This window comes from Talpa occidentalis, unplaced genomic scaffold (genome assembly GCF_014898055.3).
Source record: "Talpa occidentalis isolate TD23 unplaced genomic scaffold, MPIMG_talOcc4v2.1 talOcc4.4, whole genome shotgun sequence".
Lineage (NCBI taxonomy): Eukaryota > Metazoa > Chordata > Mammalia > Eulipotyphla > Talpidae > Talpa > Talpa occidentalis.
Window position 1 is genome coordinate 88,553,450 of NW_023604295.1, and position 26,718 is coordinate 88,580,167.

Genomic DNA, 26,718 nt, shown 5'->3' on the forward strand with positions numbered 1-26,718 from the left:
AACATAAAGTACATTTTTAAAACATTGGAATGCATTTTGTTTTTATTATATCAGCACATGAAATGATGAAGTTACATGGTAAAAATATGTTTCTAGAGAAATTGAAGGTTTTCTTTGTATGGCCTACTTTACCTTTCAAAACATTCAAAAGGCCATATGCTGGTTTTAGATTTTACTTGGAGCAGAGAAAGATAGTAAAGACTTGCACTTAAGCTAGTAGTACCTTACAGAAGGTACTATTGAGAGAAAATAAGAGCAAGAAAGAAATAACTGGTAGTTGAGTGAGCAAGAGAGGAACCTATTCAGGTGATGAGGAGAATGCATTTAGAGATAATTGAAGATAACTTTTTGTGAAAGGCATAAAGAAAGATTATTTGGTTTATTCCAAATGGAGGGCAACTCTTTAGGAAGCATGCTTGAGGATATACTTGGCAATATATTTGACAGCTAGCATGGTCTCTTTACAGGTTGGCTTTATCTGAGATTCTGGAAGGAGAAAACCAAATTTGCCTTTATCTCGGAGCTCAAAGGCAAAGGTGTATTTGATGCCTAGGTCATAAGCCCAGTCTAAAGAAGAACCTGATGATGGGTCTGTAAAACATAAGTGGTTAATATTTAATTAGAAACAAATGCTAACTTTTTTTGAAATGGATTCACTAGAGTAAAATCAGCAATAAAAATAATTATGTGTACAGTTAATTGTGGTCATGAATGGGAGTAATGGTCTGCATAATATAGAGTAAAAAATAATCACGGCTTTGGAATTCACTATACATTTTAAATATGTGCTGCATTTTCAAAATTGCATTGCTTGAGTCAGTACTCTAACTTGTTTCCTGGACACACATTGTAGCAGATGGAGTGGTCTGAGCAAGTATAGCAACTGAAGAAAACAATTGAGGATGCATCACTGGTCACAGAAAACCCACCAATGTAAACTATACATTATAAGCTATGCAAAATCACATTTGCTTTAACAGTTCAGGTCTCTTGCTATGCATGTTGCTGTTTTATTGTTCGAAGTCCAAGAGAGCTTATATTAGTTATTTTAATGATGTTTTTAATCCCTTCATCTAATTTTTCCATGCCGATTTTTATGAAATTATTCTAAGGCGATTTTCTGAAGAAGATTGAAAATATAACCCATCTACAGGTTATATGTATGGAAGTGTTACATAAGTGCATGTAAAACTACAAATGCATTTATGTCTATTTTGTTTTACATAACAGAAAAACTATTTCGTAATAAATAACTTATGTTCAAGGATAAGTAATGAGTTCAACTCATATTAGCTTTTTAAAGATAAGAATTCAAACCTGTAATGAAAGAAAAAAGGATTATTTGTTGTAAAGAGATAGAGTTGACTCATATTATTCACCCAATATTTATTAAATCTTTAATATGTACAATGCACTTTATTGGCACTGTGGAGTGTGGTTGGTACAGGGTCCAATGATGAAGAAGCTGCTAATGGGATTTTGGGGAACTTCCAATTTAAGGGGAGAGGAGTCAAAGATGCAAATCAATAGAGACATGGCAGAATATGTAATAACCATAGAAAAGGTAAAATATTTTCTTAAATTTGAGGAAATAAAGATACTATGCCTGATGAGGAGGATGGTATTCCATGCTTAACATGTGCTCAAAAATCACCTTTATGATGAGATAGTGTTTAAGGAGAGCCTTGAAGAATGCTGATTGGAAGAACTGGAAGAACAACATTCTAAACAATGAGCGACAGGATGAAAAATCATGGAAGCATGAGTGAGATCCAGCTGGACTGGAACAAACAGAGCATTGAGCATTTCTAGTGCAAAATCTAGAAAACTAGGTAAGTCAAGATGAGTTTACATTTTGTTTTGGGAGGCAATAGTGGTCATTTCTGTGTTGTATTTAGGATGATTCATCTGAACTGTAAACATGAGAAACCTTTTGGGAAGTATTCTGAAATGAAAACTGGAGCTAATATAGAGTCAACACTAAAAATTGAGGTCTCTATATAAGAAATATTAGAATAGAAGAGTCATAGAATTTTATAAAAAATCTGAGGTTTCAATCTGGGTAGTTAAAAAAATTCAACCTACTATTAACAGAAAAAGGAACTTAGAGGGGGTAATGATGGGGAAAACAAAGTAAAGGAAGGCAAAAGGATATGCTTTGTCTCAATCAGACATTCAGGAGGGAGTCTGGGAAAGTGAAGTTTTGTTTGGTGGAAATATAGGTGAAATCAGTTGTACACATTCAGGATCATTGTGTCTCCTTGGTGGAGTGATAATTTTGTCATTAATATCCCTCTCTAACAAATTTATGTGTTCTGAAATTTATTTTATCTGATATTTAATATAGTCACTCCTCCTTTGGTTTATGTTTACATGATATATATTTCCCCATCCTTTCCATTTCAACCAAACAATGCTATATATAAAGGGAGTTTCTGTAGATAGTATATTGTAAAGTCATAGTTTTAATCTACTCTTGCAATTTCTGTCTTTTGACTAATATAAGTAGGTAAATTATTGATGTGACTTAATGCTGCCATATTATTGTTTATTTTTGTTTTGTTACCTTTGTTTTTTTATTCCTGTGTTTCTCTTTTATTTTCTTCTTGGTTGAACATTTTTAGGATTCCCATTTGATTTATTTATAATAATATTTTTGACTATATCCCTTTACATAGTTTTCATGATTGCTTCAGGTCTTTTTTTTTAAGATTTATTTATTTATGTATACAAGAACTGGGGTACGGGCCAGAGGCGCAGGAGGGTGAGAGGATTCACCAGAGACAAAGCCAGGAGCAGAACAGGCAGACGGATTGAAAACACTGCTGAGGCAAGACAGGAGAGGTCTGCCACACCATGTGGGTATGTCCCTGGCAGGCCGGGAATTGAACCTGCACTGCAGAGGCTGTGGCCAGCTTCACAGTGCTGCTGTGCTCAAGCCGCTGCACCACCGGGGAGGCCCTGATGGATATTTTTACTATAGAATTTAGAGTTGATAATTGTTTACCTCCAGCCCTTGAAAAATGTTTTCAATTGCTTTTGAATTTCTATGACTCCAACTCCAAAAGCTATCATTTGAATTGTTTCAACATTTTAGATTTTTTTCTGGTTGCTTTCCAGATTTTTTCTTTGTCTTGTTTTCAGAATTTGTAATTTATTGTCTACAGTTACTTTCAAGCTATAATATCCTGATTGTGTGGCTGCAACAGAGGCCATTCTGCCAGAAAAGTCCAAACTATTTACTGTTTAGCCCTTATGGAAAGGTTTGATAACACCATTTTTTAGAATAAGAGAAAACAAAAGCCAAGAAATCTAAGTGAACAATTAAACAAATCACAAAGATATTGAAAGTTTAAAATTACTAAAGAGTAAGAAATAATGATGAGAACTAAAACAAAAGCAAAGTAACACAACTAGAATTTGGTGACTTCTTTTCTTAATTTACCATATAGATTTCAGCTGAACATAAGAGTTGGCTAGTGAGAGGGATAGGAAATGGTCTCACATAGCCAGAGTGCCTGACAAAATTAGTTTATCTGTTTTCCCAACAGTAACTAGAAAAAAGACTGTGCTTGTATAAGGACAAGTCAAGAAAGAGAGTCAAATGGAGAGTCAAAACTTTTAAATGTTTAAAAAAGTTCTCATGAGAATAAAATGTGTTTAGTGGTGGAGAACAGAAAGGTAGATGAATTAAAGTATAATTTTTTCTTGATTTATGACTTCTGTTGATCTTGCAATCTTATAAAATCTTAGCATAATTTGTTTTTAGGAAGTCTTATCCTGAAAAAAGGGCAGAATTCCTCCCTAGATTCACATATAATTTAGAATCTACTATGAAGACTGGAGTTTAAATGAATGATTCCACATACTATGAAGCCTGGAGTTTAAATTAATAATTCTTTAACCCTAACTTGCAAGTTGTATAATTTTCTTTAAAAATACATTAAAAGGAACTAAGGAAAATAACACAATAAATAATACATAAAACTTACAAATTGTCGATGCTGTTGGACCATAGATGTAGTGCGTTTCATATCTCGTTGACAGAATATCAGTGCCAATCTTTGCAACTTTGACCTGGAGAGAAGGGAAGTTAGGTGGAATAATAGAAATACCATTATTATACTGGGGATAAAATAAAGTCATTGACTTGATTATTTGACATTTGAATGTCAAAATAAAAAAAAATCATTAAATGAGAACTTTATTTTCAGTACAATATGGCATTATAAAGATTCCATCTGAATGTGAAATCAGTTATATATTGTCATACTTGTCTCTACCTTTTCTCTCTCTTCCCATCTTCCCTCTCTTCATTCTCCTTGCATCCTTCTTTCCAAAAAAAGTGTCATTTCTTCTCCCCAGGTTTTTTTTTTTTTTTTTTTTTTTGACTTCAGATATTTGTCCTCTAAAGTCAGTCTCTTCCATGTTCTCATTCCTTTGTCTTTATCGATCCCTTAGCTCATAGGCCTTCTTCCACGTCGTCCACGTTCCTAGCCAATGGAAGCTAGGTGGATGCCTCCTTTCTAAAATAGCTCTGTGAAATTACTTTGCTTCCAGAGTGGAATTTCATCATCTTTGATACACATTCGTGTTTTGTGCTATGAGAATGATTATTGGAATGAACTTTAATGGGATAAAATTACTAACATGTGTACTCTACATGAATATTTTTAAGTTTATGTATAGTGTATATTACTGAAGGATAATTTGTTTTTTATCAATTTAGTTGTTGTGTAATAACTCTTACTTTACTGAACATGATTTGTTGTGCACATTTGTAGTTTTAATTCTATAATATAACTTTTTTTGTTACAAATGATGCAAACTTTTATTGAAGTTTAGATTGTGTGCAGATACATATTTCAACTGACTTAAGTCCAACACCATGAGAAATTATGGCACCCAAAATCTCCTTCCTCTATCACTATACTAGGATTAATTTAAACTACTACTGAGGGGCCTCCCCTGGTGGCACAGGCGGTTGAGCGCCACGCTGTGAAGCTGTCCACAGCCTCTGCAGTGTTGGTTTGATCCTGGCTGGCAGGCGAGGGTTCCACATGGCGCAGCAGACCTTTCCTGTCTTGCTCGCTGCTCCCCTCAGCACTGCATTTCATCAGTCTGCCTGTTATGTCCTTGCTCTGTCTCTGGTGAATCCTTTCACCCTCCCGCACATCTGGATTGTACCCCGGTTCTTGTATAAATAAATAAAAAATTCTTAAAAAGAAAACCCTACTACTCAATCTATAATCTTCATTCTTTTGGGCTTTGTTCCATAAAACTTTGTATTTTTTCAACATTTGACAGAAATCTTAAATCTATTAGGGTAAAAAATTCAGAACTCAAAGCCAACAAATGTCATCAAATCTACAGTTACACTCTTTTTTTTTTAAAAAAAAGATTTATTTATTTATGCATATAGAGCCGGGGTGTAGGCCAGAGGTACAGGGGGTGAGAGGATTCACCAGAGACCAAGTGGGGAGCATAACAGGTGGATCTACCGAAATATGATGCTGAGGGTAGCAGTTGGCGAGACAGGCGAGGTCTACTGTACCATGTGGGTCAGCTCCCTGGCAGGGGATAGAATTCATACTGCAGTGGATGCTGATAGCTTCACAGTACTGTGCTTAACCCCTTGTACCATCAGGGAAGCCCTACAGTTACATTCTTCAAGAAAAAAATCCACTTTCATCTTTGGTCCAAGTAGCACTGAAACATTAAGTACTCTGCAGTAATCACAGAACAAAATGGATTCCTTCATTGAAAGCTTCCTTCATAAAACTTTCAGTTGCCACATGCTTAAATTAAAATCAAGTGCTCCATCTATTTAATATCAAACCAAGTAGATTTTATGTTTAGAAATAGTCAAAAAAGTATCACATAAATATGGAAAGAGAAAAAAAATCACTGCATCAATTCAGAAGAAATAAAAAAATATTGGGGGAGGACAAGAAATACAAAATTTAGTCAACCTTGCTGTTTTCTCAGTTGCTTAAATCTCACGGTATTTGCAAATAGAGCTAAAAGATGTCAACTCTAGAAACCTCTATTTCTGGTCATTTCCCATTGCCCACTTTTGAATTTTTTGTAACATTTTATGGATAGCATTCTGCTTCACTTCACTGTGTATGTTTGTATATCCTGAATGACATGACGTTTCTGAGCTGTCAGTAATCCATTTAGTCCTGCGCAGCCATGATGAAAGGAACCCCAGTCAGAGAAACAGATAAAGTCAGTACACTAGCACATGAATCACAAGTCACAAAACTTTAAGTCACAGATGGCAAAGACATTGACTGCTTTGAACCAAAGATTAGCTTATCTTATTAGTGGAAATTAGTGGAAATGTCTGCTGAACTAAAAGTTAATGTGGGGCCTCCCCGGTGGCGCAGCGGTTGAGCACTGGGTTGCGAGGCTGCCAGCAGCCTCTGCTGTGCCGGTTCAATCCCCGGTTGCTCCCCGGCCACCGGAGGAGGGTCCCATATGGCGCGCAGACCTCTCCTGCCGCCCACTGCTCCCCTCAGCAGTGTACTTCGTCGGTCTGCCTATTCTGTTTCCCGCTCTGGCTCTGGTGAATTCTCTCACCCTCCCGCACTTCTGACTGTACCCAGTGCTTGTATATATGCATGTATAAATCAATCAATCAATCAATCAATAAATAAATCTTTAAAAAAAAAAGTTAATGTGTATGATCTGAGCTGACATGATTTACTAAGCTCAGTTCTGCCAGTGTATCCTAATTTCAAATCTGTGTGTCTTTCTTGCTTATCAACACTAGATTAGTTTTGTCACTATCTTTCAAAAGAGATCATAAAACTATAAAGGAGGCCAAACTCCCCTGACCTTAAAAGAAAAGGAAGTCCAGGATCCCCCACTCCTTCTCTGGTATATAATATTAGTATATACCCACAGTATAACAGTGCTCTGTTGGGGTGGTGGGGGAGAGACCTCAGTAGGGGGGGAACAAAAATCAATGAAAAGAATTCAAGTGCAGGAAGCAATAATGTTAAATTAGTGATACACAAAATGGAAAACTGGAACTATTTTCTAAAGAGGACTTGTGGAAGAAAAATTTTAACTGCTGTTGCAAAACCATTCTGCATGAAGAAGTAATGTATGAAGTTTCAATAACATTAGTAGAGAATAGTTTCTAGAGAGTTAACTGGATATAAAATCCTGGCAAAAATTTGGAGCAACATGGATGGAGCTGGACGGTATTATGCTAAGTGAAAATAAATCAGAAGGAAAAAGATAAATACTGAATGGTTTCACTCATATGTGGAGTATAGAGAAATTGAACAAAGGATCAGGAAAAAGACAAAACTTGCAAGCTGACCACAGATCTAAGGCATACAGCAGGGGAGGGGGAAGGGGAGCGTGAGGGTAAAGGTGAGGGGTCTGGGTCAAAATGGGAGGGAAGAGCACAGGGGGCTGTGGTGATGGTCATGGGTGCTATGGTGGTGGCAGAACTATGGGGAATAGACTCTCCCTGGTGGCGCAAGGGGTTAAGATGCAACCTATGAGCTATCTGTAGCCACTGCAGCATGAGTTCGATCCCCGGCCAGCCAGGGAGCGACCCACATAGTGCAGCAGACCTCTCCTGATTCGCCCACTGCTCCCCTCAGCAGGGTATTTCAGTCAATCCTCCTGTACTGTTCCCCACTCTGTCTCTGGTGAATCCTCTCATCCCCCACACCATTGGCCTGTACCCCAGTTCTTGTATGCATAAATAAATACATCTTTAAAAGCTACACCTGTGGGGGAAAATCAAATTCTGTATAAAAATGAATAACAATGTAAGAAAATAAATTAATTTGAAAAATCCTGCTAATTTAATAGAACAATTCCAGATGGTTAGGCTGAGACCAACCCAGCACCTGAAAACATTGTGGGGATTTCCAGAGAAATATTTCACTGTGAAGAACCCAAATTGTGTTGCTTTCACAAGTGTTTAAAGTTCAATACAGTAAAAGTTATTTTTTTTTCCTACAGGCACTTCAGTTTCACAACAAGAATGGCATAGGATACCTAAACACAGAAGAGAGCATTTATGAAGATATCTAACTCCTTGATAGAGTTATGCACACAATTAAAAATTATTACAGTATCATTACATCTAGGGTTTTGTGCAATTATGAGGTGATGGTTATGGAAAGCATGCCCCCAGTATCACTATCTAATAAGTAGCCGCTACCTTTTTTGATGTACGTTCTTTCTTTTGCATTTTTTCCTTCATTTTTTTAAAAAAATCAACTCTGCTATTGCTGCTTCCTAGCAAAACTGGTAAAAATGATAATCATTGAACATAGTGCTCTGGTAACCAAGAAGCTTAAAACCTTCAGGTTTCTTGAACAAAAAAAATACTGTCTCGTTAGAACTCTGACTTACAAAGAGAGTGGTCACAAATTTTCCCAGCTTGAAGACTTTCACAACTAACCCTGATCAAGTCATCATAGGAAATATGACTAAAGTTTGTTTCAAAGTTAACATAAAAAATTTTGGGCCCCCCCGGTGGCTCAGCGGATTAAGTCTCAGAACTATGAAGCAATCCGCAGCTGCTGCAGTCCGAGTTTGATCCCTGGCTGGCCAGGGGATTTCAGTAGATCTGCCTGTTCTGCTCCCCACTCTGATGAATTCTTTCACACACACCCCCACCTCCCCCTGCCACACATCTGGCCTACATCCCACTAAGAACTGCATGAATAAATAAATCTTTAAAGAAAAATTCTGGTTTTTGAATTGATGTGAATAGTTCATTAAGTTACATCCATTACCATACCAACACCCATAAAGGATTGATAGGTTTGGATCATAACAGATCTGGTGTCAGGTCACACATGCATTCCATTCTCATAGGTGACGTCCTTTGCATGAATACCATATTTTTTGTAGAATGTACATAACTACTCGGTCAAGTTCGCTCATTAGGATTTTCAGGGTTTGATCTCCTTTCCTCTCTGGGAATTCCAAAGTATGTAAGTACCAACAGTCAGAATCCATATCCTGCTGCTCCATTTGGGAAAAATGTATTAAGAAACTCCCTCTTACTGGAAATTCTGATGAGTTCCCTTGATGAGAAGCCTTCAGTAAACTAATACCAGCACAAAAGAAGCTTTGAATTCAGTCAAACCCACTGTATTCCCTAGTAAGTTTCAACAGGGGAACCAGTGCTTTTAGCAAGAGGGTAGTACCAATAACAAATACTGCATATCCTTCAAAAGTACAGTCCGCTGAGATCTTGGGATGCTGTGAAGATCCCCAGATCCTTGCTGTGCATTTGATTACTGCCTGGAGAATCAAAACTTCAGCTTTCTGTCCTTAGAATGTCCAGCTTCCATCATGGTGATACTAGTGAACAACCAACAACCACAGAAAATTCACTGAATTAAATCTTCATCCATGCAGTCACTGCTGCAGCTTGTTCCAGCCATGTTACTAAAGTAAAACACTAAATTTACTATAATTTTATATTTATTTTTTCTTTTAAAAATGGATTAATACATTTTCCTGCATTTATTTTGTGTGTGAGTGAAAGTTGAATGAGTCAGTTGGAAAGAGGCAGATAAAGTTCAGTCTCTTGCACTCCATTTCTTTTCCATTCAAAAGAGTTGATCAAGTGCTAGCTAATGTTGTTGGTATTAAAATATGAAAGTCTTCTAATATAACTCAAGTTGTTAACTGACTAGAAGTCAATGCATAAACCACAGACATTTTTCACGTACCAGGTCATTGTAACCAGCTGGCAATTCTGATGTGTATCCATAAGGCAACAACATCATCTGGGAGTAGGCATGGAAGGTGATATAGGCCTTGATGGATTTCTGGTTTCTTCGGATAAAGTCAGTGACAGCTTTCGTCTCTTTCTCAGACTCTGGTGCAGGGCCCGGATAGACAGGAACACATGGGTTCTTGGTGTCAGGAAAAGCTGCAGAGGATATTGATGGACTAGATCACATTTGTTCTTCCTCTGTACACACCCCCTGCCTCTTCTACGGTGAATTCTCAAAGTGTTATAAACATTTTAGCCTCCAGGGCTTACAGGGAAGATATCACAGTCACTGTTGACTAACCTTGTCATACAAATAACATATAACAAATTTGCTTCCTGGAACTTTCTTAACCTTGTTTATTTTCCCGGGTCACAGGAATAATACATCAGTATCAGCCTGTGGCTGGGAGCCAGATGGACCCCAGTTCCAATTCAACCCCCTCGCACCAACTCTGAACTGTTGGAAATTGCATTCTTTGAGTCTGAGCCTCTTCAACTTGTTTTAGCAGTTAGGATTAACTGCTATTATCATATTCATTATGGCAAAACAGAATTAAAAGTTAAGGAAATATTTTCAACAAAATTAGGTAAAGAGAAAAATTTATGAATTGGGGTAGTGGTAATTTCTCTTTGAAGGTGTGTAATGATAAAAATCATATTTGTGTAGCAAGTACAGCCTCATCTGATATACCAGGCCTCTGCTTATCATTGCAGTTCAACTAACCTTGTCATTTCCTTTCCCTAGAAGTTTCCTTTTAAGAAATATCCAAAGATCTACGCAGCAGGTATATTGGTTTTAACCATTGGTTTAACCACTGGCTATTTCTCAACTTTAATAGACCAGAAAGAGAAGTGTCCTGAGATCTCTCTTCAGAATATATGATTTTTTGGTACATTTGTATTGTGCCTGATTTTTAGCAAGATAGATATGTTAAATAAGAGATAACCACCTTTCCCCCCACACAACAGAAAACACTTAATCCCTCCATGATTGTGATGATTTTCATTTTGTAGATAAGAAAATCAACATATATCCTTACTGAAATAAGTAGGTAGTTTAGCTAAGTTTGGTGATTAAACACTCTTTATAGCTATTTTTCCTGAGATGAAGTTTGTTACCCACAGTTCCATGAGACATTAAAGTTCCTGTTGAGGTCAGTGCCAATGCATTCCGAGTTCCTGTTCTTGGAACGATTTTTCCTCCACATGCGGTCCTGAAGAATTGAATCGTGGGTTAATACCATATCAGTTTGCATTTTTCAGTTTGGTCATTTCAGATTCTCTCTCCACGTATCTATAACTTTATTTGACATATGCTTAGTTTATTTTGATAAAAGTATAATATATAAAATAGATTAAGTAAAAATATTTTATTTGTAATATTTTCAGAAACACATCATTTATATTAATATTCCAAGCCTTCAGAAAATGACTTGATTTTAAAAACTACTGATTAATTTTGAATATTAGAAATTGATCAATAGTATTCTGAAATTGCCTATAGATTTTGCTGCAGGAGGCCTTGTAGCCCCAGCCAGATAAACTACTGGCAAGCAGCGAAGCTTAAAGGGTCTCACACCGTAGGGCCGAAGATCCCTTGTGCCTCACACCGTGGGGCTGAAGATCTAACATCCCTTCACTTTTTGTTCTTGGTCATAAAAGGAGAAAAATTTCCCAAAAAGTACATCAGGCACTACATTATATGCATCAATATACAGTAAATAAACGGCACAGAAATTATCTCTTAAAAACTAATTATTAAACAATTTGGCCCACTTGACAATGGGAGACAAGTTATTGAACATGCCTGACAAGCATCACAATACTACTATTATTCTAAGTCCTTCTTTTGCCTTCCCTTGAAGTTTCTTGGGAAAGTTCTTAAATGAAGCTATTTGAGTTAAGGAGTTTCTAGGTAGAGGAAGTTCTGATAGCTGAGTAGCAGCCGGCTCCTGGTGTGAAGGCCATGAGAATAAGAAAAGTTCTTTCTTTGCTTAGGCTTTAGCTGATGGGGATGTTCCGGTGGCTATCAATGTCTTAGGTTATTATTTAGCTAAAACAATGAATTTTAGTGTAAGACTTAGTTTTTTATTAACCTTGAAGGTTGCCTTCTTGCTGAGAGCACAGAAAAGGAGATGCACTAATTGTTTCTGCTTTGTTTCTATGCACTTGATAATGTAATCTCAATGCTTGCAAAAAATGTATAAATAAAGAACCTGCTGAGCCTTTAGGCAGAAGATACTAACAACACCTCACCAAGTGTCGGTGTCTCCTCATTCCCTTCCCCTCAGTCCCTAAGTTTCAGATCATTCGTATTCGCCGAGGCTGTCTCACCCTTTCAGGAACCCTGACACGACATTTTGCCGGAGGCCGGTCCCTGGCAAGATTTTAATTTCATTACATCTTTCACCACTTATGGTTCAGAGATATAATACAGATGAAGTTGTACCTGTTAGAGCATGATTAAAAAGTGTATGAAAATTTAACATCAATCTTATATGGCAATAAAATATCCTGTTAAAGACAGAAGGATATTTGCGTCACCCTTTTATTTGGCTTTTGATATAGTTATTCTACTCAAATTCTGTCCCAAATTGATGGAATGAATGACATGTTTTGAAATCAATGTGTTAATAGTACCTTAAAATGACTTTTTTTACTTAGCTAGAATATGCTTTTATGATAACATAAAGCATGCATTTCCTTTATAATTACTACTTTATTTCAATTTCACATTTAGCTTCAAAAGCAAAATTTTAATATTTCTAAAATATCTGTACAATCAGGAGATCATGTTTACCTTAGCCTCAAATTCAGATCTAAAAAAAAAATTCTGAATTGGAATTACCTGGTTACCCAGACTTTAAAATTAATGCACAATAATCAACATGCTTTAAACTTAATAAATACTGTATTATCTAAATGCAAACAAGAGACTACAGGGAAGTACCTGTGTCCATGACCAAATATATCCATCAACATTGAACACAGGAAGAACATAAAAATTCATTTGGTCCAGGAGTTTGGTCATAATTTTGTTTTTCCCATAAGTTTTGGTTGCCTGTGGGAATAGGAAAAAATATAAGCTATTGTTATGAAGTTTTTGTTACCATGTGAAAAGTTATGATCATTATAGAAATAACTACCACTGCTGAAATCATTTGCTCAAGATCATATGATTTCAAACATGTATTCCCTAACTGCACAAAAATAAGGCAGAAAAAATGACACTTCTTCATACTAGAGAAGTAAGCTGAACTAAACATTCTTTTAAGGAAAATTTAATTAAAACTTGTAGCACTTCAAATGTAGCATGCAAGATATACTTCACAGGAGGAATGGAAGCTGAGTGAAAAGTACAATTGTTTGAATGGATTCTTTCCCTCCCATCCTTAAGGTATTGCTCCTGTAGGCATAGAACTATGTAAATATTGGAGAAGATTTACAAATTAATTATAAATATGATCTTAAAATGCTCTATTAAAAATAACTCAAGCACTTAGAGATTGACCAGTGAACTTTTGGTCAATTGAGCTGACCAAATTCACACAGAACTGAAATTTTCAGATCATCTGGACTTTCTATAACTAACTAAAACATCTCTCATTATTTTGGGGTCATCTCTCCCAGACACATTTATACTGGAACCAATAGATTTCTTGTAACATTATGGTATCTGTTCCTATATGGATTGAGTAAGGGGCATTCTGGACTTCCATTTGGAAAAAACTAAAACAGCTGTAGAAATAATTTTGTGGGCAAATTCTTCCCTAGTGAAAGTATCCATGCCCAGGAAGTCACTGGCATGTATATTCCATCAGTGTCTTGCATGCAAAATCTTGCAGAAAGAGAAAGTATAAAGATAACAGGAGGACTTCCCCTTGTGGTGCAGGTGATTGAGCACAATGCTGTGAAGCTGTCCACAGCCTCTGCAGCAAGAGTTTGATCCCTGCTGGCCAGGGAGATACCACATGGTACGGCAGACCTCTCCTGTCTCACCCGCTGCTCCCCTTAGCAGTGTATTTCATCACTCTGCCTGTTGTGGTCCCCACTCTGTCTCTGGTGAATCCTCTCACCCTCCTGCACATCTGGCCTGTACTCCAGTTTCTTGTATACATGAATAAATAAATCTTAAAAATAATAAAGATAACAGGATGTTCAAATACAATAGAAATAGAGTTAGAAGGAATAACAGTAGTTAGTAGAAATAACTACTACTCCTGAAGTCATTTGCTCAAGATCATATGATTTCAAACATTTATTCCCTAACTGCGCAAAAATAAGGCAGAAAAAATAAGGAATAACTGAGTTTATAGTCCCCATACAAGATGAAAATGCATACATTGTGCAAAAATGAAAAATGATGTAAACATATATAAAATAAAAAAATAAAAAATAAATATAAAAAATAAAAATAAAATATATAAACAGAGTTTATCTCTAGAAAAATGGATTTTTTTTTTTTACTTGGAAGGAAAATTAATGTAAGAAAATTTCAAATACAGGGACTCCCTGGTGGCGCAGCGGTTGAGCGTTGGGTTGCGAGGCTGCCCACAGCCTCTGCAGCGCCGGTTGGATCCCCGGCTGCTCCCTGGCCACTGGAGGAGGGTCCCGCATGGCACGCAGACCTCTCCTGCCGCCCGCTGCTCCTCTCAGCAGTGTACCTCGCCAGTCTGCCTGCTCTGCTCTCCTCTCGGGCTCTGGTGAATTCTCTCACCCTCCTGACTGTGCCCAGTGCTTATATAAATAAATAAATAAATCTAAAAAAAAAAAAAAAGAAAATTTCAAGTACACGTGTGACTAATCACCTATCAAACAGGAATAAAATATTTGTGCTTTGAGTTCATTGAAGGAAGGCCAGGCTTGTTAGCTGTAATAGGAAGAGTTTCATATTTTCCACACTATAGCAAAAACTCATTTTATAGCCAAGAAAATCTTAGTTGTATAGATGTCCAGCTGGAGTTTAAAAAATTTGAAGCAAGGTGTCAATTTTATAAAAACTAGTGATGAGTAAAATCCAGAACATTTTTTTTCCTGACAGTACCAAATGTGGGACTTCAGTCCTTTTAGTTAAGTGGAACTGCATTCCTTTGGAAATGGTTGTTGCCACCCAGTGAAGTGCTGGGGATGTGACAATCAAAGGAGAATTATGTGAATGTTCTGATTCATTTACCTGATAGACAAACCACTGGCAGAATGCTGGGGAGGCCCATTCTCGTGCATGAATGCCACAATCCATAAAGATAGCCTTTTTTCTTTCATCCTTTCCCCCAATCTATTTAAAAATAAATGAGATGTTATTTTACATGAGTTCACACACTGATCCCTTGATGTTTTCAAAGAAATTCTTTCCCTATCTTTTGTTAAATGAGTAACTGTGCACAGATTATCCTCAAGGATCACCATGGCACATATCCATCTATGTATATACATAATTTATAATCTAATACATGCTATATTTTTCAATTTTTCTACTGTCAGAGTTGTTTTAGTTTTTTTTTTTAAAGCACAGTCTACTGCTTTTTAAAATTTTATTGCTAACATCCTTTAGCCTGAGAAACAGATGATTCTGTTTCTGCCCTTTCTGCTTGTGTTTCTTCTGGTTTTTTACACTGGAGATGTTAGCCAAGAGTGGATGGAAAAAGATGTACATATAGTACCTTGGGGAGGAGGAATAGTGAACAGACATTTGAAGGTCTGTCACTTAGAATAGAGTTTATATTTGTTTTGGGTGGTTGGAGAGAATGAGAGGATTGAAGTTTAGGGAAAGAAAGATCTGCAGTTGTATGGGGGAATATAAAAATAAAATTTATTATTTAAAAAAAATACAGTTATTGTAAGAATGAAATGAATTAGCACACGTAAAACTCTATGCCTAGTGCTTGGTATAGGACATGAATAAATGCCCAATAATTGCAAGGCAAAAAAAAAAAAAAAAAGAAAGATCTTTTCAGTTATTAAGGGAGCAATGTTTTTAGTTGCACAAAAATCTAGCCACTGTTGAATGGCACTTGTTAGCTGGGTACAGGCAATTCATACTGTATCCTGTCGACATGGGGTTGAAATGCCTCACTTACTCTTCTGGGCTTCTATAATTATGATTCTTAAGTTTCTTTTCATGATGATATTTATTCATCAGTTTCACTGAATATTATTGGATTAAAAATATTTTACAGAGACATGATAAACTATAAAAGTAAAGATATGGGATGAGATATTTGTGTGGGTTTGGACACTATGCCTGACAAATGGTTTATTTGGCTTTTTTTGTTTCACCTAAAACCACCTCTCACTTCTATTTTGAAAAGTCATCTAGCACTTAAATATTCTTCAGAAGATGAGACTTTTTCTTGTCTTAAAATTAGCCAGTTAGGTCACAAACTAACTTGTCAAGTCCTGGTTTTACACAATAATGAGTGTTAGTATTTAATTATTTTTACCTTGAGAACATACAGTGGATTATCTTCAACAGTGGTTCCAATTTTAATACGAGTGACCATTTTGGGATGCTTATCCATCATTTTTTTAGTCCAAGCAACAATCTGAAGAGCAAACACAAGTTTGAGGAATTAGTATAGAAGAAAATTAAATGACAACAAGTGTTGAGGGCAATTTTATTTTGGAATACAAGCATTTCGTACTATACCTTGTCCCAGTTATTATATTTTGCGTAGCTGTGCTTGTGTGAGCTATCTTCTCTAACATCAAACTGTTTCTCAATCTCTTCTTGTAGATCATGAATTAAGATTCTGTTTTAGAGGAAAATGAACATTTTTAGAGAAATAAAAACCACTGCCACCTTGTCATTTGCAAACATTTTCTCTTTAGACTTCTGTATCTTATATCGTTTGTCCTTCTCTTTGTTATAGTCCTCTATTTCTTTCACACATATCAAGTGACTGACTTTTGATTTCTCCATTTACCTAGAACTATGTTGGATTTATGAAAATAAAATAATGACAACAATTTTGGAATCAGGTGGGGCATGTTGCACTAAAACATGAATCCTGAAAAGACTGGGAATTATATTTTGAGTGGTCACTACAGACACAGTCATCTTAAGCTCTAAAGAGGGCATGTGACTTTTGTTACACCTGCATTAATAGAGCAAGAACCAAGTAAAAGAGAAATTTTATCACCCTAAAGGTTGATTCATAACATAAGGCAGTATTAATTAGTTACAAGAAGTTCTTATCAAAGAATATTTTTAGGCTTACACATATCAATTTAGCTCTTATGATAACAGCAGCAAAAGAAAGTCACGTGAGCTGAAATACAAACTTTCCACAATACAGCTGCATGAGGACATCAAAATTGTTGCTGATAAGGACTAGAAATTAACCCTAAACCCACCAATTAAGAAATAGAGCCAGATGCTATTTTCATGAGCCCTTCCACTAACCAGCAACCAGGATCAAGCGTATGAAACAAAATTATTTTCTCTCAAATATTTAAATACTCCAAGATTTACTTAATTTGTTTAAAAAAATTCCTAGGCCTTGGTGGAAGGATGAATAATTGTCATGGAGGATTTAATGCTATGTACATGATCAATATTTACTGAGCCTTTTTTATGTGTCAGATACTCTGTTTAACATAGTATTTGTATTTTATCATTTGATCTTCATATCAGCACTCTTGTTTGGGTGCCAGTATCACGCTTTTTATAGAGGTTAGGTTGATTTCTAAGGTTAATACAACTGGTAAAATCCGGAAGTTGGAATTTGAATCCCTCACTGTCTAACTTCAGTGCTCTACCTGAGAGTCATTATACAACTAAGTCTCCATCACGAGGAGTGATGGGTTTTGCCCACAGTCTTATAGGCTACTGAGACTTACGTAAATTTCTCCCAGAGCAGAGCCTGTGTTTCAAGGACAGGTTTAAAACTTGAAAGAAGAGGTGAGTTGAGTCCTATTTTGGCTATTTCAAGGAATCTTTTAGAGATCAACAAAAAAATAATGGATTTTAATTATTACTTTATATTGATTAGTCTTTTTCCTGGTCTCTTATTTAGGTTTTCTAAATTCCTGCTATGAGTGAGACCATGTGGTATTTTTCTTTTTCTTTCTGACTTATTTCGCTGAGAATGAACCCTTCTAGCTCCATCCATGTTGCTGCAAACTGAATGTGTTTATCTTTTTTGATTGCTGAGTAATATTCCATTGTGTATATGTACCACATCTTCTTGATCCAGTCATCTATTTTTGGGCATTTTGGTTGTTTCCATATCTTAGCTATTAAGACACACTTGGGGGTAGGGTGGAGAGGAGAGAAGGGTAGGGAGAGGAATAACTAGAGTCAAAATAAGGGGGGCGGGTGCAATTGTATGGGGAATATAACCAAAATGAAAATGCATACATTGTACAAAGATAAAAAATGATGTAAGAATTATATAAGATGAAATATTAAAAAATATAATGGCGAATAGTGGGCACTACACTAGTGCTATGGGCTCTTGTGTGTGTGTGTGTGTGTGTGTATGTGTGCCTACAGTGGGGAAAGTTATTTCAGGGAGATTGTGTCATTCTTATGGTGACTTCTAAACAGATCTGGACTCTTTCCCCCCAATACCAGTAAAATAGAAGTTACTCAAGAAACAAGATTTCAGGTTTCCACAAGATTTAATTTTTCTCCAGTAACTTCCTAATTAGGTTACCACCTATCAAACTTGGCACTTACTGACATTTACTTCCCAACATTTATTTCCTAACCTTTAAGACATAACCTCTGTGTTGTAGAGGTTAAATATAGAGTTTAAAATACCTTAAGGCATTAATTTATTTCCGAGGACGGAATGGGCCATCTGGTGATCGGCTGCAATTACACCCTGCTGCAAAATTGTGTGTATGTGTGTGCACACACATGTAAGCACGTGTGTAAGTGACCTTTACTCCACTTGCATTAATGGAATTTAGGGAAAAAGACAAAAAGTAATTTATGGTCTTTGTTATCTTTATGAAATCCCTGTGAGATGCCATTTTAGAGATGAAGAAAATGAGGTGAAGAGAAGTTAAATTGTCAATGTTAAGTACCAACCACATGATTTAAATGGGGCTGGACTCAGAAAGTCTCACTCCAGAATCCACACTCTTACTTTCTACCCTCTTCTTTTTCCCACCATGACCAACATCTCCTTGACATATGGAGCAGACATTAACATAAATATTTTTCTATTGGCCAAGTAACGTGAAAATAGAATGGAAGGAAAAATGAATGGAATGAAACATTAGAATGATTTATTGAAATACTTATTTGATAGGACTATGTATATAATTGGAATATGAATTTGTGTCTGACTAAACATTATTAAGTAATTGGACATTAAAGTAAAGTGTTGATTATCACTTATCAGTTTAGTATAGCTCTCTTGCAGTTTCCATAATCTTATGTGTATCTTTTTTTTAAAAGATTTATTTATTTATGTATACAAGAACTGGGTACAGGCCAGATGTGCTGGAGGGTGAGAGAATCCACCAGAGACAGAGCAGGGGGCAGAACAGGCAAAAGGACCAAAACACACTGCTGAGGGGAGCTGCAGGCGAGACAGGAGAGGTCTGTCGCGCCATGTGGGAATCTCCCTGGCTGGGAATCAAACCGGCACAGCGGAGGCTGTGGACAGCTTCACAATGCTGCTCTCAACCCTCTGCGCCACCCTCTCACCTCCCTGCATCTCTGGCCTTCTTATGTGTATTTTAATATGATTTTACTTAGTTGTGCCATTTGGTTTTACTATTACATTAATAGTTATCTGAATTACTTTTCTTTAACAACTCTTTATTTTCTAATTTTTGCTTTTGTTCAAAGAAAAGATAATGCTAAAGATTGGCTATCTACAATATGAAAAGTTACCAAAAACACTAAGGTTTTAAACTACTGAATCTGTTCATCTGGGCTCAGTTCAATGGATTAGATTTTCCTGTAGACATTTATTCACCAGTCTGTTCAGGTTCACACACACACACACACACACACACACACACCCAAACCCCCACACTTGTTTTTTGGACTTAGCCTTTTATGATTTTATGAAAGTGTAAATAATAGAAAACAAACACGCTATTTTAAAATAAAATCTGTCAGTAATTTAATTTCCTGAATATTAAAAAAAATCACGCACAGATGCTTTAAACTAAATAGTGGTTTATATGCACTGTCTAATGAAGGGTGTCTAAGTAAATCATTGTGTCAAAGCAGCATCTTAATAGAGTTTTATTCAGGCTTGTGCCTGGGTCCAACCAGATGTTTTCATTCTTAGAACTCTCTTCTGTTACTGATTGATACCAAATAACACATATAATTAATATGCAAATAAAATTATCTATATAATTAGTACTTGGAGACAAGATTTTAAATAGTTCTTGTCTGCACAGATCACTTTGCATATTTATATTTCTGAGGAAGGTAACTAATTATGTGGCTTTCCCACAACTGTAGCTAATTTGGGCCAATTTCTAGAAATCATGTCCTAATTAGATAAAACTAATTTTTATAGATAGTTTAACACTTTGGTTCTTTTTTTTTTTTTTTTTTTTTTTTTTTTTTTTAAGATTGATTGATTTATTTATACAAGTACTGGGTACAGTCAGAAGCGCGGGAGGGTGAGAGAATTCACCAGAGCCAGAGCGGGGAGCAGAGCAGGCAGAAGGACCGAAGTACACTGCTGAGGGGAGCAGCGGGCGGCAGGAGAGGTCTGCGCGCCATGTGGGACCCTCCTCCGGTGGCCGGGGAGCAGCTGGGGATCGAACCAGCAATGCAGAGGCCGCGGGCAGCTTCGCAACCCAGCGCTCAACCGCTGCGCCACCGGGGAGGCCAACACTTTGGTTCTTGATGAAGATAGCAAGGAAGTATCTTTGTATAAGAAAAGTAAAAAACACATTGTTTTTGAGGATCTGAATTCAGACCTCTATTTAAGACAGAAGTATTACATGCTAGGAGATGCCTAGAGGACCAAAGAGGGAGAGGGAGAATGTGAGCTAGTAGGTAAAATGGGAGGATGTCAGTTGCTGCTAGCTGTCTTCTGACAGTGATTTATCCATTATCCACATTGGGGTCAGTCAACTAGTTTATGTCCACATTACCACGATATTATAGAAAACATAATGCTTGATTTTTTACCCTGCTGTTCAAATCAAATTATATGAAATTAACCAACTAAAATTTATTTTAGCTTGGCCTGGATCTCAGAAATTTGGTTCAGGTCTGTTTTAATGAAGTGAAGAGTGTAATAATCAAGCACATACTTGAGAAGACTGATAATGAAGTGAATCAAGAGAAACAGTCACTAGGAGGTTTATGGGAGTGGGAAGAGAAGGGATGATTTCTTTTAGATGAAACTATGAACACCTCATCTGAATATTAGCATAAGCAGAGGATCTATAACATACTACTAATCTCTACAATCTTGGAGGTTTATTTAGAATATAACTCTTTCAAGTTTTAATGGTGCAACTTATAAAAGCATAGAAAAGCACATATTAATATATTAATTAAAAATGGTTAAATAGGGCTTCCCTAGTGGCGCAAGGGGTTAAGCACTGCACTATGAGGCAATCTGCAGCCTCTGCGGCACGAGTTTGATCCCCTGCTGGCCAGGGAGCTACCCACATGGCGAAGCAGACCTCTCCTATTTGGCCCGCTGCTCCCCTCAGCAGTGTTTTCAGTCCGTCTGCGTGTTCTGCTCCCTACTCTGTCTCTGGTGAATCCTCTCACCTCCCTGCATCTCTGGCCTGTACCCCAGCCCTTGTATGCACAAATAAATATATCTTTAAAAAAATAAAATGGTTAAATATTGGTATACTTTAATTTTAAGTATATCCTTCCAATTTATTAACTTCTACACTTGTATCACAACCCTGTTGAAATAAAATTAAAACCAAAAACAACAGCTACAAAAAGAGTCTTACTTTTTAAGCACTGAGCCACAATAGAATATTTTGTTTCTTTATCTTTGCTTAGTTGCAATAGCCTAAATTTATCAACAATATTATAGCAGTATCATAAATACAATTCAGTCATGAAGAGCAGTAACCACTACTCTGCAATGTGACACACCTGACATCAATAGGTTTTCTGTTTATCTCAGTCAGAGGGAAGTCTTTGCGTCATAGCACTAAGTTTGGTAGCAGAGGATGAAATACCAAGTCAGAAAAGAAAGAACTGATGCTCAGCAGTGTTGTGAAAAGCAAGAATCTCCATTAAAGGGGCTCCTGGGATTTTGAGTGATGGGGAATTAAAATAGAACCTCTCAAAATGTCATCACTAAAGAATAAATGTCATCAATAGAAGAATAAAAACATTTTGTTTTCTATTTTAAGTTGTGATTTATAATATTTATCATTGGATTCCCTTTTTATTCACTGGGCCCAGACTGTGTGTGGCCCCTGGTTGGTGCTCAAGAAATTCTAATTTCCCCTTATTGCACTATGAGGCTACAATGACTCATTTTTGCATTTTTTTGGCATTGTGAGAATTTTCTCTTCTTAGATGTCTTATTCTACTGCTTTGCTTTTCTTCCTCTGAGGAAGAATTTCTTTTATAAAGAATTATTTATTTATTAAATATTTTACATTCCTTCTTTGACTAAAAGATAAGCACTATTTTTTGGTCCTCCTTTTATGAGTCAGAAAAACTCACAAGAATGCAGTACTCAGGCCTCCTTGGTGGCGCAGGTGGTTGAGCGCTGCACTGTGAAGCTGTTTGCAGCCTCTGCAGTGCGCGTTCGATCCAGGCCGGCCGGTGAGAATCCCACATGTCATGGCAGACCTTTCCTGTGTCGCCCACTGCTGCCCTCAGCAGTGTGTTTCATCAGTCTGCCTGTTCTGCTCCCCGCTCTGTCTCTGGTGAATCCTCTTACCCTCCCGCGCTTCTGGCCTGTACCCCTGTTCTTGTATAAAAATAAATAAATCTTTAAAAAAAAAGAATGCTGTCATAGTAGATTTTAGAGGTGGCAGATGTTGGTAATTGTCATTCTTGGAGATCAGAGCAAACATAGAAGGCATAGAAGGAAGTTGAGTGGCCATGTTTAATCTAATCACCTGTGTAAGTAGCTTTAATAGTCTGTTTGGAAGTAACTGTAGATTTTATCTGATAGACAGAGCTTTTGTTTCTTGGGGCCCAGTTAAAAAATAGTACTTTCCTCTTAACTTCAAGGGTCCCAAAACTTTGTCTATCCAACACAACTGAATATTGGCACAGAACTTACTCATAGTGCATTTTATTTTGATCTAAGGCAGCCTGGATGAACTGGGATTCCTTTTCATTGATTCGGAAATCCACTGTCATGTTAGCAACTACATGGTGCATGATATCTGGATACCAGAAGTCAAGCTGTGGAGACAAGTTCAATGTTAGTGGTAGTTCTTTATTTGCTCACCCAACACATGCAATTTGGGGCTCAATGTGATGAAAGTATGGACCCCTTTCTTAAACTTATGAGATTTTTTCCAAATATATTCAATTAAGGAGTGTTAAAGAAACAATTTAATTAATTTTTTCAAGATACAGTAAGATATCCCCCACTTTTTGAAAGTTCATTTTATGCTATTTTGCCTTACAGAACACTTATATTAGTAGCTGTTTTTTTCTACACAAAATTAAACTGAAGAGGATTTTTACCTTCATGACAAAGGATGAAAGTTAAATAGTGTTCAGCATTTATTTTGCAGCAGTCATTCTAGAGGCAGTGTACCCCTGAGCAGTGAGATTGGACTTGCCAAGCTCCTTCCCCAAGCTACCTTATACAGATTGTATCTATCATATCATTTCTGCTTTTGCCATCTGTTAGCGTTATTTTAGTTTTTATGTATTACTTCATATAATTTGATAGGTTATTTTTGGATACTGGAATACACAAAATGTTTCCATATAGATAATGTTGTTTCTTTGTTGTATTCCTATGGTCTATGAAAGTTTTCATAGGAATAGCCTACTTTCAGATAATGGGGGAAACCTGTATGCATATATTCAAAAGGAATAGCACTTTTTGGTTATCTGTTTTGCTTCCATCATCTTGGGTTGATTTGGGTTATTTTAGAATTGATTTAGTCACAGTGTCTGTTTCTAACTTGAATATAAATATATGTTTTTTCTTCCCTCGACCAGGGCTCAGTATCAGATATCCTTCTGGAATAAACTCTGGAATTCCTGGAAGGTTTGTATCCAACATAAGGTTTAATCTCTAGCCCTGTCATTTTTCTAGCAGCAAACATTGTTTAACAAGTTTCAGTCCCCTCCACTAAAAATGGGGCTAATAGGACTCTATCAGGGGTGTTGTGGAGATTGTAAAATGGATATGAGGTCTAGCACATGCAGGCATTTAACAGCTGCCTATTCCTTTCTGTCTTCCTCTGGCTGAGACTTTCAGAAATTTGGTAAATAAGCCCATAAGGATAGCATTCAGAGCAAAATAACTTTGAGAAGATTTCAGTTCTTGTGGATTTTCAAAAATCATACTCAATTGTGAAACCAAACGCAACACAAAGCCCCAACCTGGGAAATGTGAAGCAAATGCTCAGTTTCTACCATCACACCAAATTTGTGATGCATCTAAGTTTTCCAGACTGTTTTACACTTGAATCCCACTCTACCTCTGTGTCAGTCCATTATGTACAATATGAGGATGCTATAAACCAACCAATATTTATTGGTTTATTTTCATTAAAAAAACTATGAGGCCTCCCCGGTGGCACAGCAGTTGAGCGCTGGGCTGCGAAGCTGCCTGCAGCCTCTGCAGCGCCGGTTTGATCCCTGGCTGGCGGCGAGGGTCCCACATGGCGCACAGACCTCTCCTGCCACGCCCACTGCTCCCCTCAGCAATGTACCTTGGTCCTTCTGCCTGTTCTGCTCCCTGCTTTGGCTCTGGTGAATTCTCTCACCCTCCCTCGCTTCTGACTATACCCAGTGCTTGTATAAATAAATAAATAAATAAATAAATAAATCTTTACAACAACAACAACAACAACAACAAAAACTATGAATTGGACATGTGGAAGATATAATTAGTATTTTAAGGCTGAGCTATGCAGGTCATCTAATTATGTTCCATAAGGATAATGTGGAGCAAGAGTTTAGGATTTAGTGAACTTTCAGGGACTTTTGTTAATTAACAGGCCCAGAGTGAGCCACCATGGTTGTAGAAGTTAATAAAGAACTTAAAGAGGTCTGGTGTGGGAGATAATCATATATACATTTCCAACTTTCTATCCAATGCCAGGGCAAGCACAAAGTGTTCCAGAGCACAAGAAACAATTTAATTGGATCATCAAAGTTGATGGACAGAGAAGACTTCCTGCAGAAGACACTAGAGGTTCTTTAAGAAGTAGTAGGAGTTAGTCAAGTAAGGAAAGAGTATGTGGGGTCAAAGTGGGTGAATTTTCATGGAGCTTAAAGAGTGAGAGAGAAGGTGGAATACAGACTGCAGAGGCTATTTACTAGATTGGCAGATCATGAAGGACTTTGAAAGCTAATAGCAATAGAAAATGCTTCTATAGTGTTTCATATGGCTTAGCCTTCTTCAGAGCACCACTCAGATATAAGCTCACTTAGTCTTTATAACAATCTTAGGAAGTAGATATGATTATTATCCCCAGTCAGCGGAGGAGGAAATTGAGACCCAGAGAAGTTAAGTACCTTGCTGAAGGCCACAGAATTGTGATTTAAACCTCTGATGAACATGCTCATTCCATATAAGTCTGCTTCTAACTAAAAAGCTTCAAATGGAGGAATGTAATCGTCAAGTTTTAGAGAGAACCATCAGGTTGTGCTGTGAAATTGGCTTTGTGAAAGGACTCCTAGGTAAGGGGCTATTGAAATTGTCCAGGTAAGAGTTAGGGCAGACATGAAATTGGCAGGGGAATGGGGAGGAAAGTGTGGATTTGAAAAACAGTTGGAAAATAGAATTGGCAGAACTTTTGATTGACTTGATGTGGAGATAAGAGGGCGTGTGACTAAAATAAATTCCAGATTCAGTTCTGGGTTTAAAACCTGATTTGTCATCTTGGTCACTAAAATGATTATTTCTGAGCTTTTATTTTAAATGGGTTAAATTATGACACTGCCACTGAAACTATGTTGGTGAATTTGAAATGATGTATATAGGATGACAGGCATACAGGAGTATACATAAGCAAAAATGACAAAAAATTATATTATTAATGTAAGTGATAAAATGATTAGCTCCTTGGATTTTAAAGATTGATCTAATTATAAGAGTTTCCTTTCAAAATGGACCTACTCTTGGAAAGGGTCACAGCTTTATATTATCAGTCGGATACTTGATTCCAAATAGTTATCTAATTAGGCAAATTCACTTTGTTAGTTACCTATCATTCTGGGTAACAGACATTATGCCACTGAGGGCGATCAGGGTGAGAGTGAGGAGAATCAAGTAGGCAAGGCACTCATAAGGAGGGAAAAGTGATGCTGATAAAGCAGTGTAGATTGGCCCCTTATTTTAATTTCACCTATTGTTTGCAAAGATTTTGGACTGGGGACTTGAAAATGGTAATGGAGGGAAAATCGTCAAAGACAAATGAGGTAATTGGTTGAATTATCCCAAGTAGCTCCCATCACTTCCTTTTATTTTTTCTTGTGGGCATTAAACATAAAATAAAAAAGAAACAGCTTTTAGAGAACAGAAGGAAATGTTAAAATAGCCCTCTAAGTGCTTTACCTGGTTGCTTTTGGCCAAATTCTTTATGAGGTTTGCTTGTTTGTCATCCTGGGGCTTCACACGGAATACCTTCTCCCTTTAAGACAGCAAAAGACAAAAGATGGGACAGTGAAGAAGCATTTCTTAGTTCTCTTCCCACACAGAGACTGGAACGTAGTGATGAGTTTTACCTGTCAAAGCGAACAGGAGCAAAGGCAATTGTGGTTGCAGCCAAAACTACAGGCAGGAGGAACCACATGGCTCTTCTCTGCGTGTCCCAGATTCGCTGCCAGTTTTATG

At 36.9% G+C, this 26,718-nt stretch overlaps 1 protein-coding gene and 1 pseudogene across 1 annotated transcript; both read right to left on the reverse strand.

Moving 5' to 3' along the window:
- CPA3 (carboxypeptidase A3) lies at positions 1-26,718 on the reverse strand. The gene is made up of 11 exons (XM_037524652.2): positions 26,610-26,718; positions 26,440-26,515; positions 22,972-23,096; positions 16,416-16,518; positions 16,210-16,311; positions 14,943-15,044; positions 12,720-12,830; positions 10,893-10,983; positions 9,723-9,925; positions 3,993-4,077; positions 1-591 (listed from the first exon to the last, which is right to left on the reverse strand). The coding sequence occupies exons 1-11, from the start codon at positions 26,675-26,677 to the stop codon at positions 404-406; spliced, it is 1,254 nt and encodes a 417-aa protein (XP_037380549.1). The 5' UTR covers positions 26,678-26,718; the 3' UTR covers positions 1-403.
- LOC119257051 (S-adenosylmethionine decarboxylase proenzyme 1-like) lies at positions 8,832-9,341 on the reverse strand (annotated as a pseudogene).

What these genes read in the sequence shown, in the direction of transcription:
- CPA3 (XM_037524652.2), bottom strand. Translation starts at nt 26,677, where the DNA reads ATGTGGTTCCTCCTGCCTGTAGTTTTGGCTGCAACCACAATTGCCTTT. An exon ending in AATATAATAACTGGGACAAG is followed by an intron (nt 16,312 to 16,415) that starts GTATAGTACGAA and finishes TTTGCTCTTCAG; the next exon opens with ATTGTTGCTTGGACTAAAAA. An exon ending in TCCAACAGCATCGACAATTT is followed by an intron (nt 592 to 3,992) that starts GTAAGTTTTATG and finishes TATGTTTTACAG; the next exon opens with ACCCATCATCAGGTTCTTCT.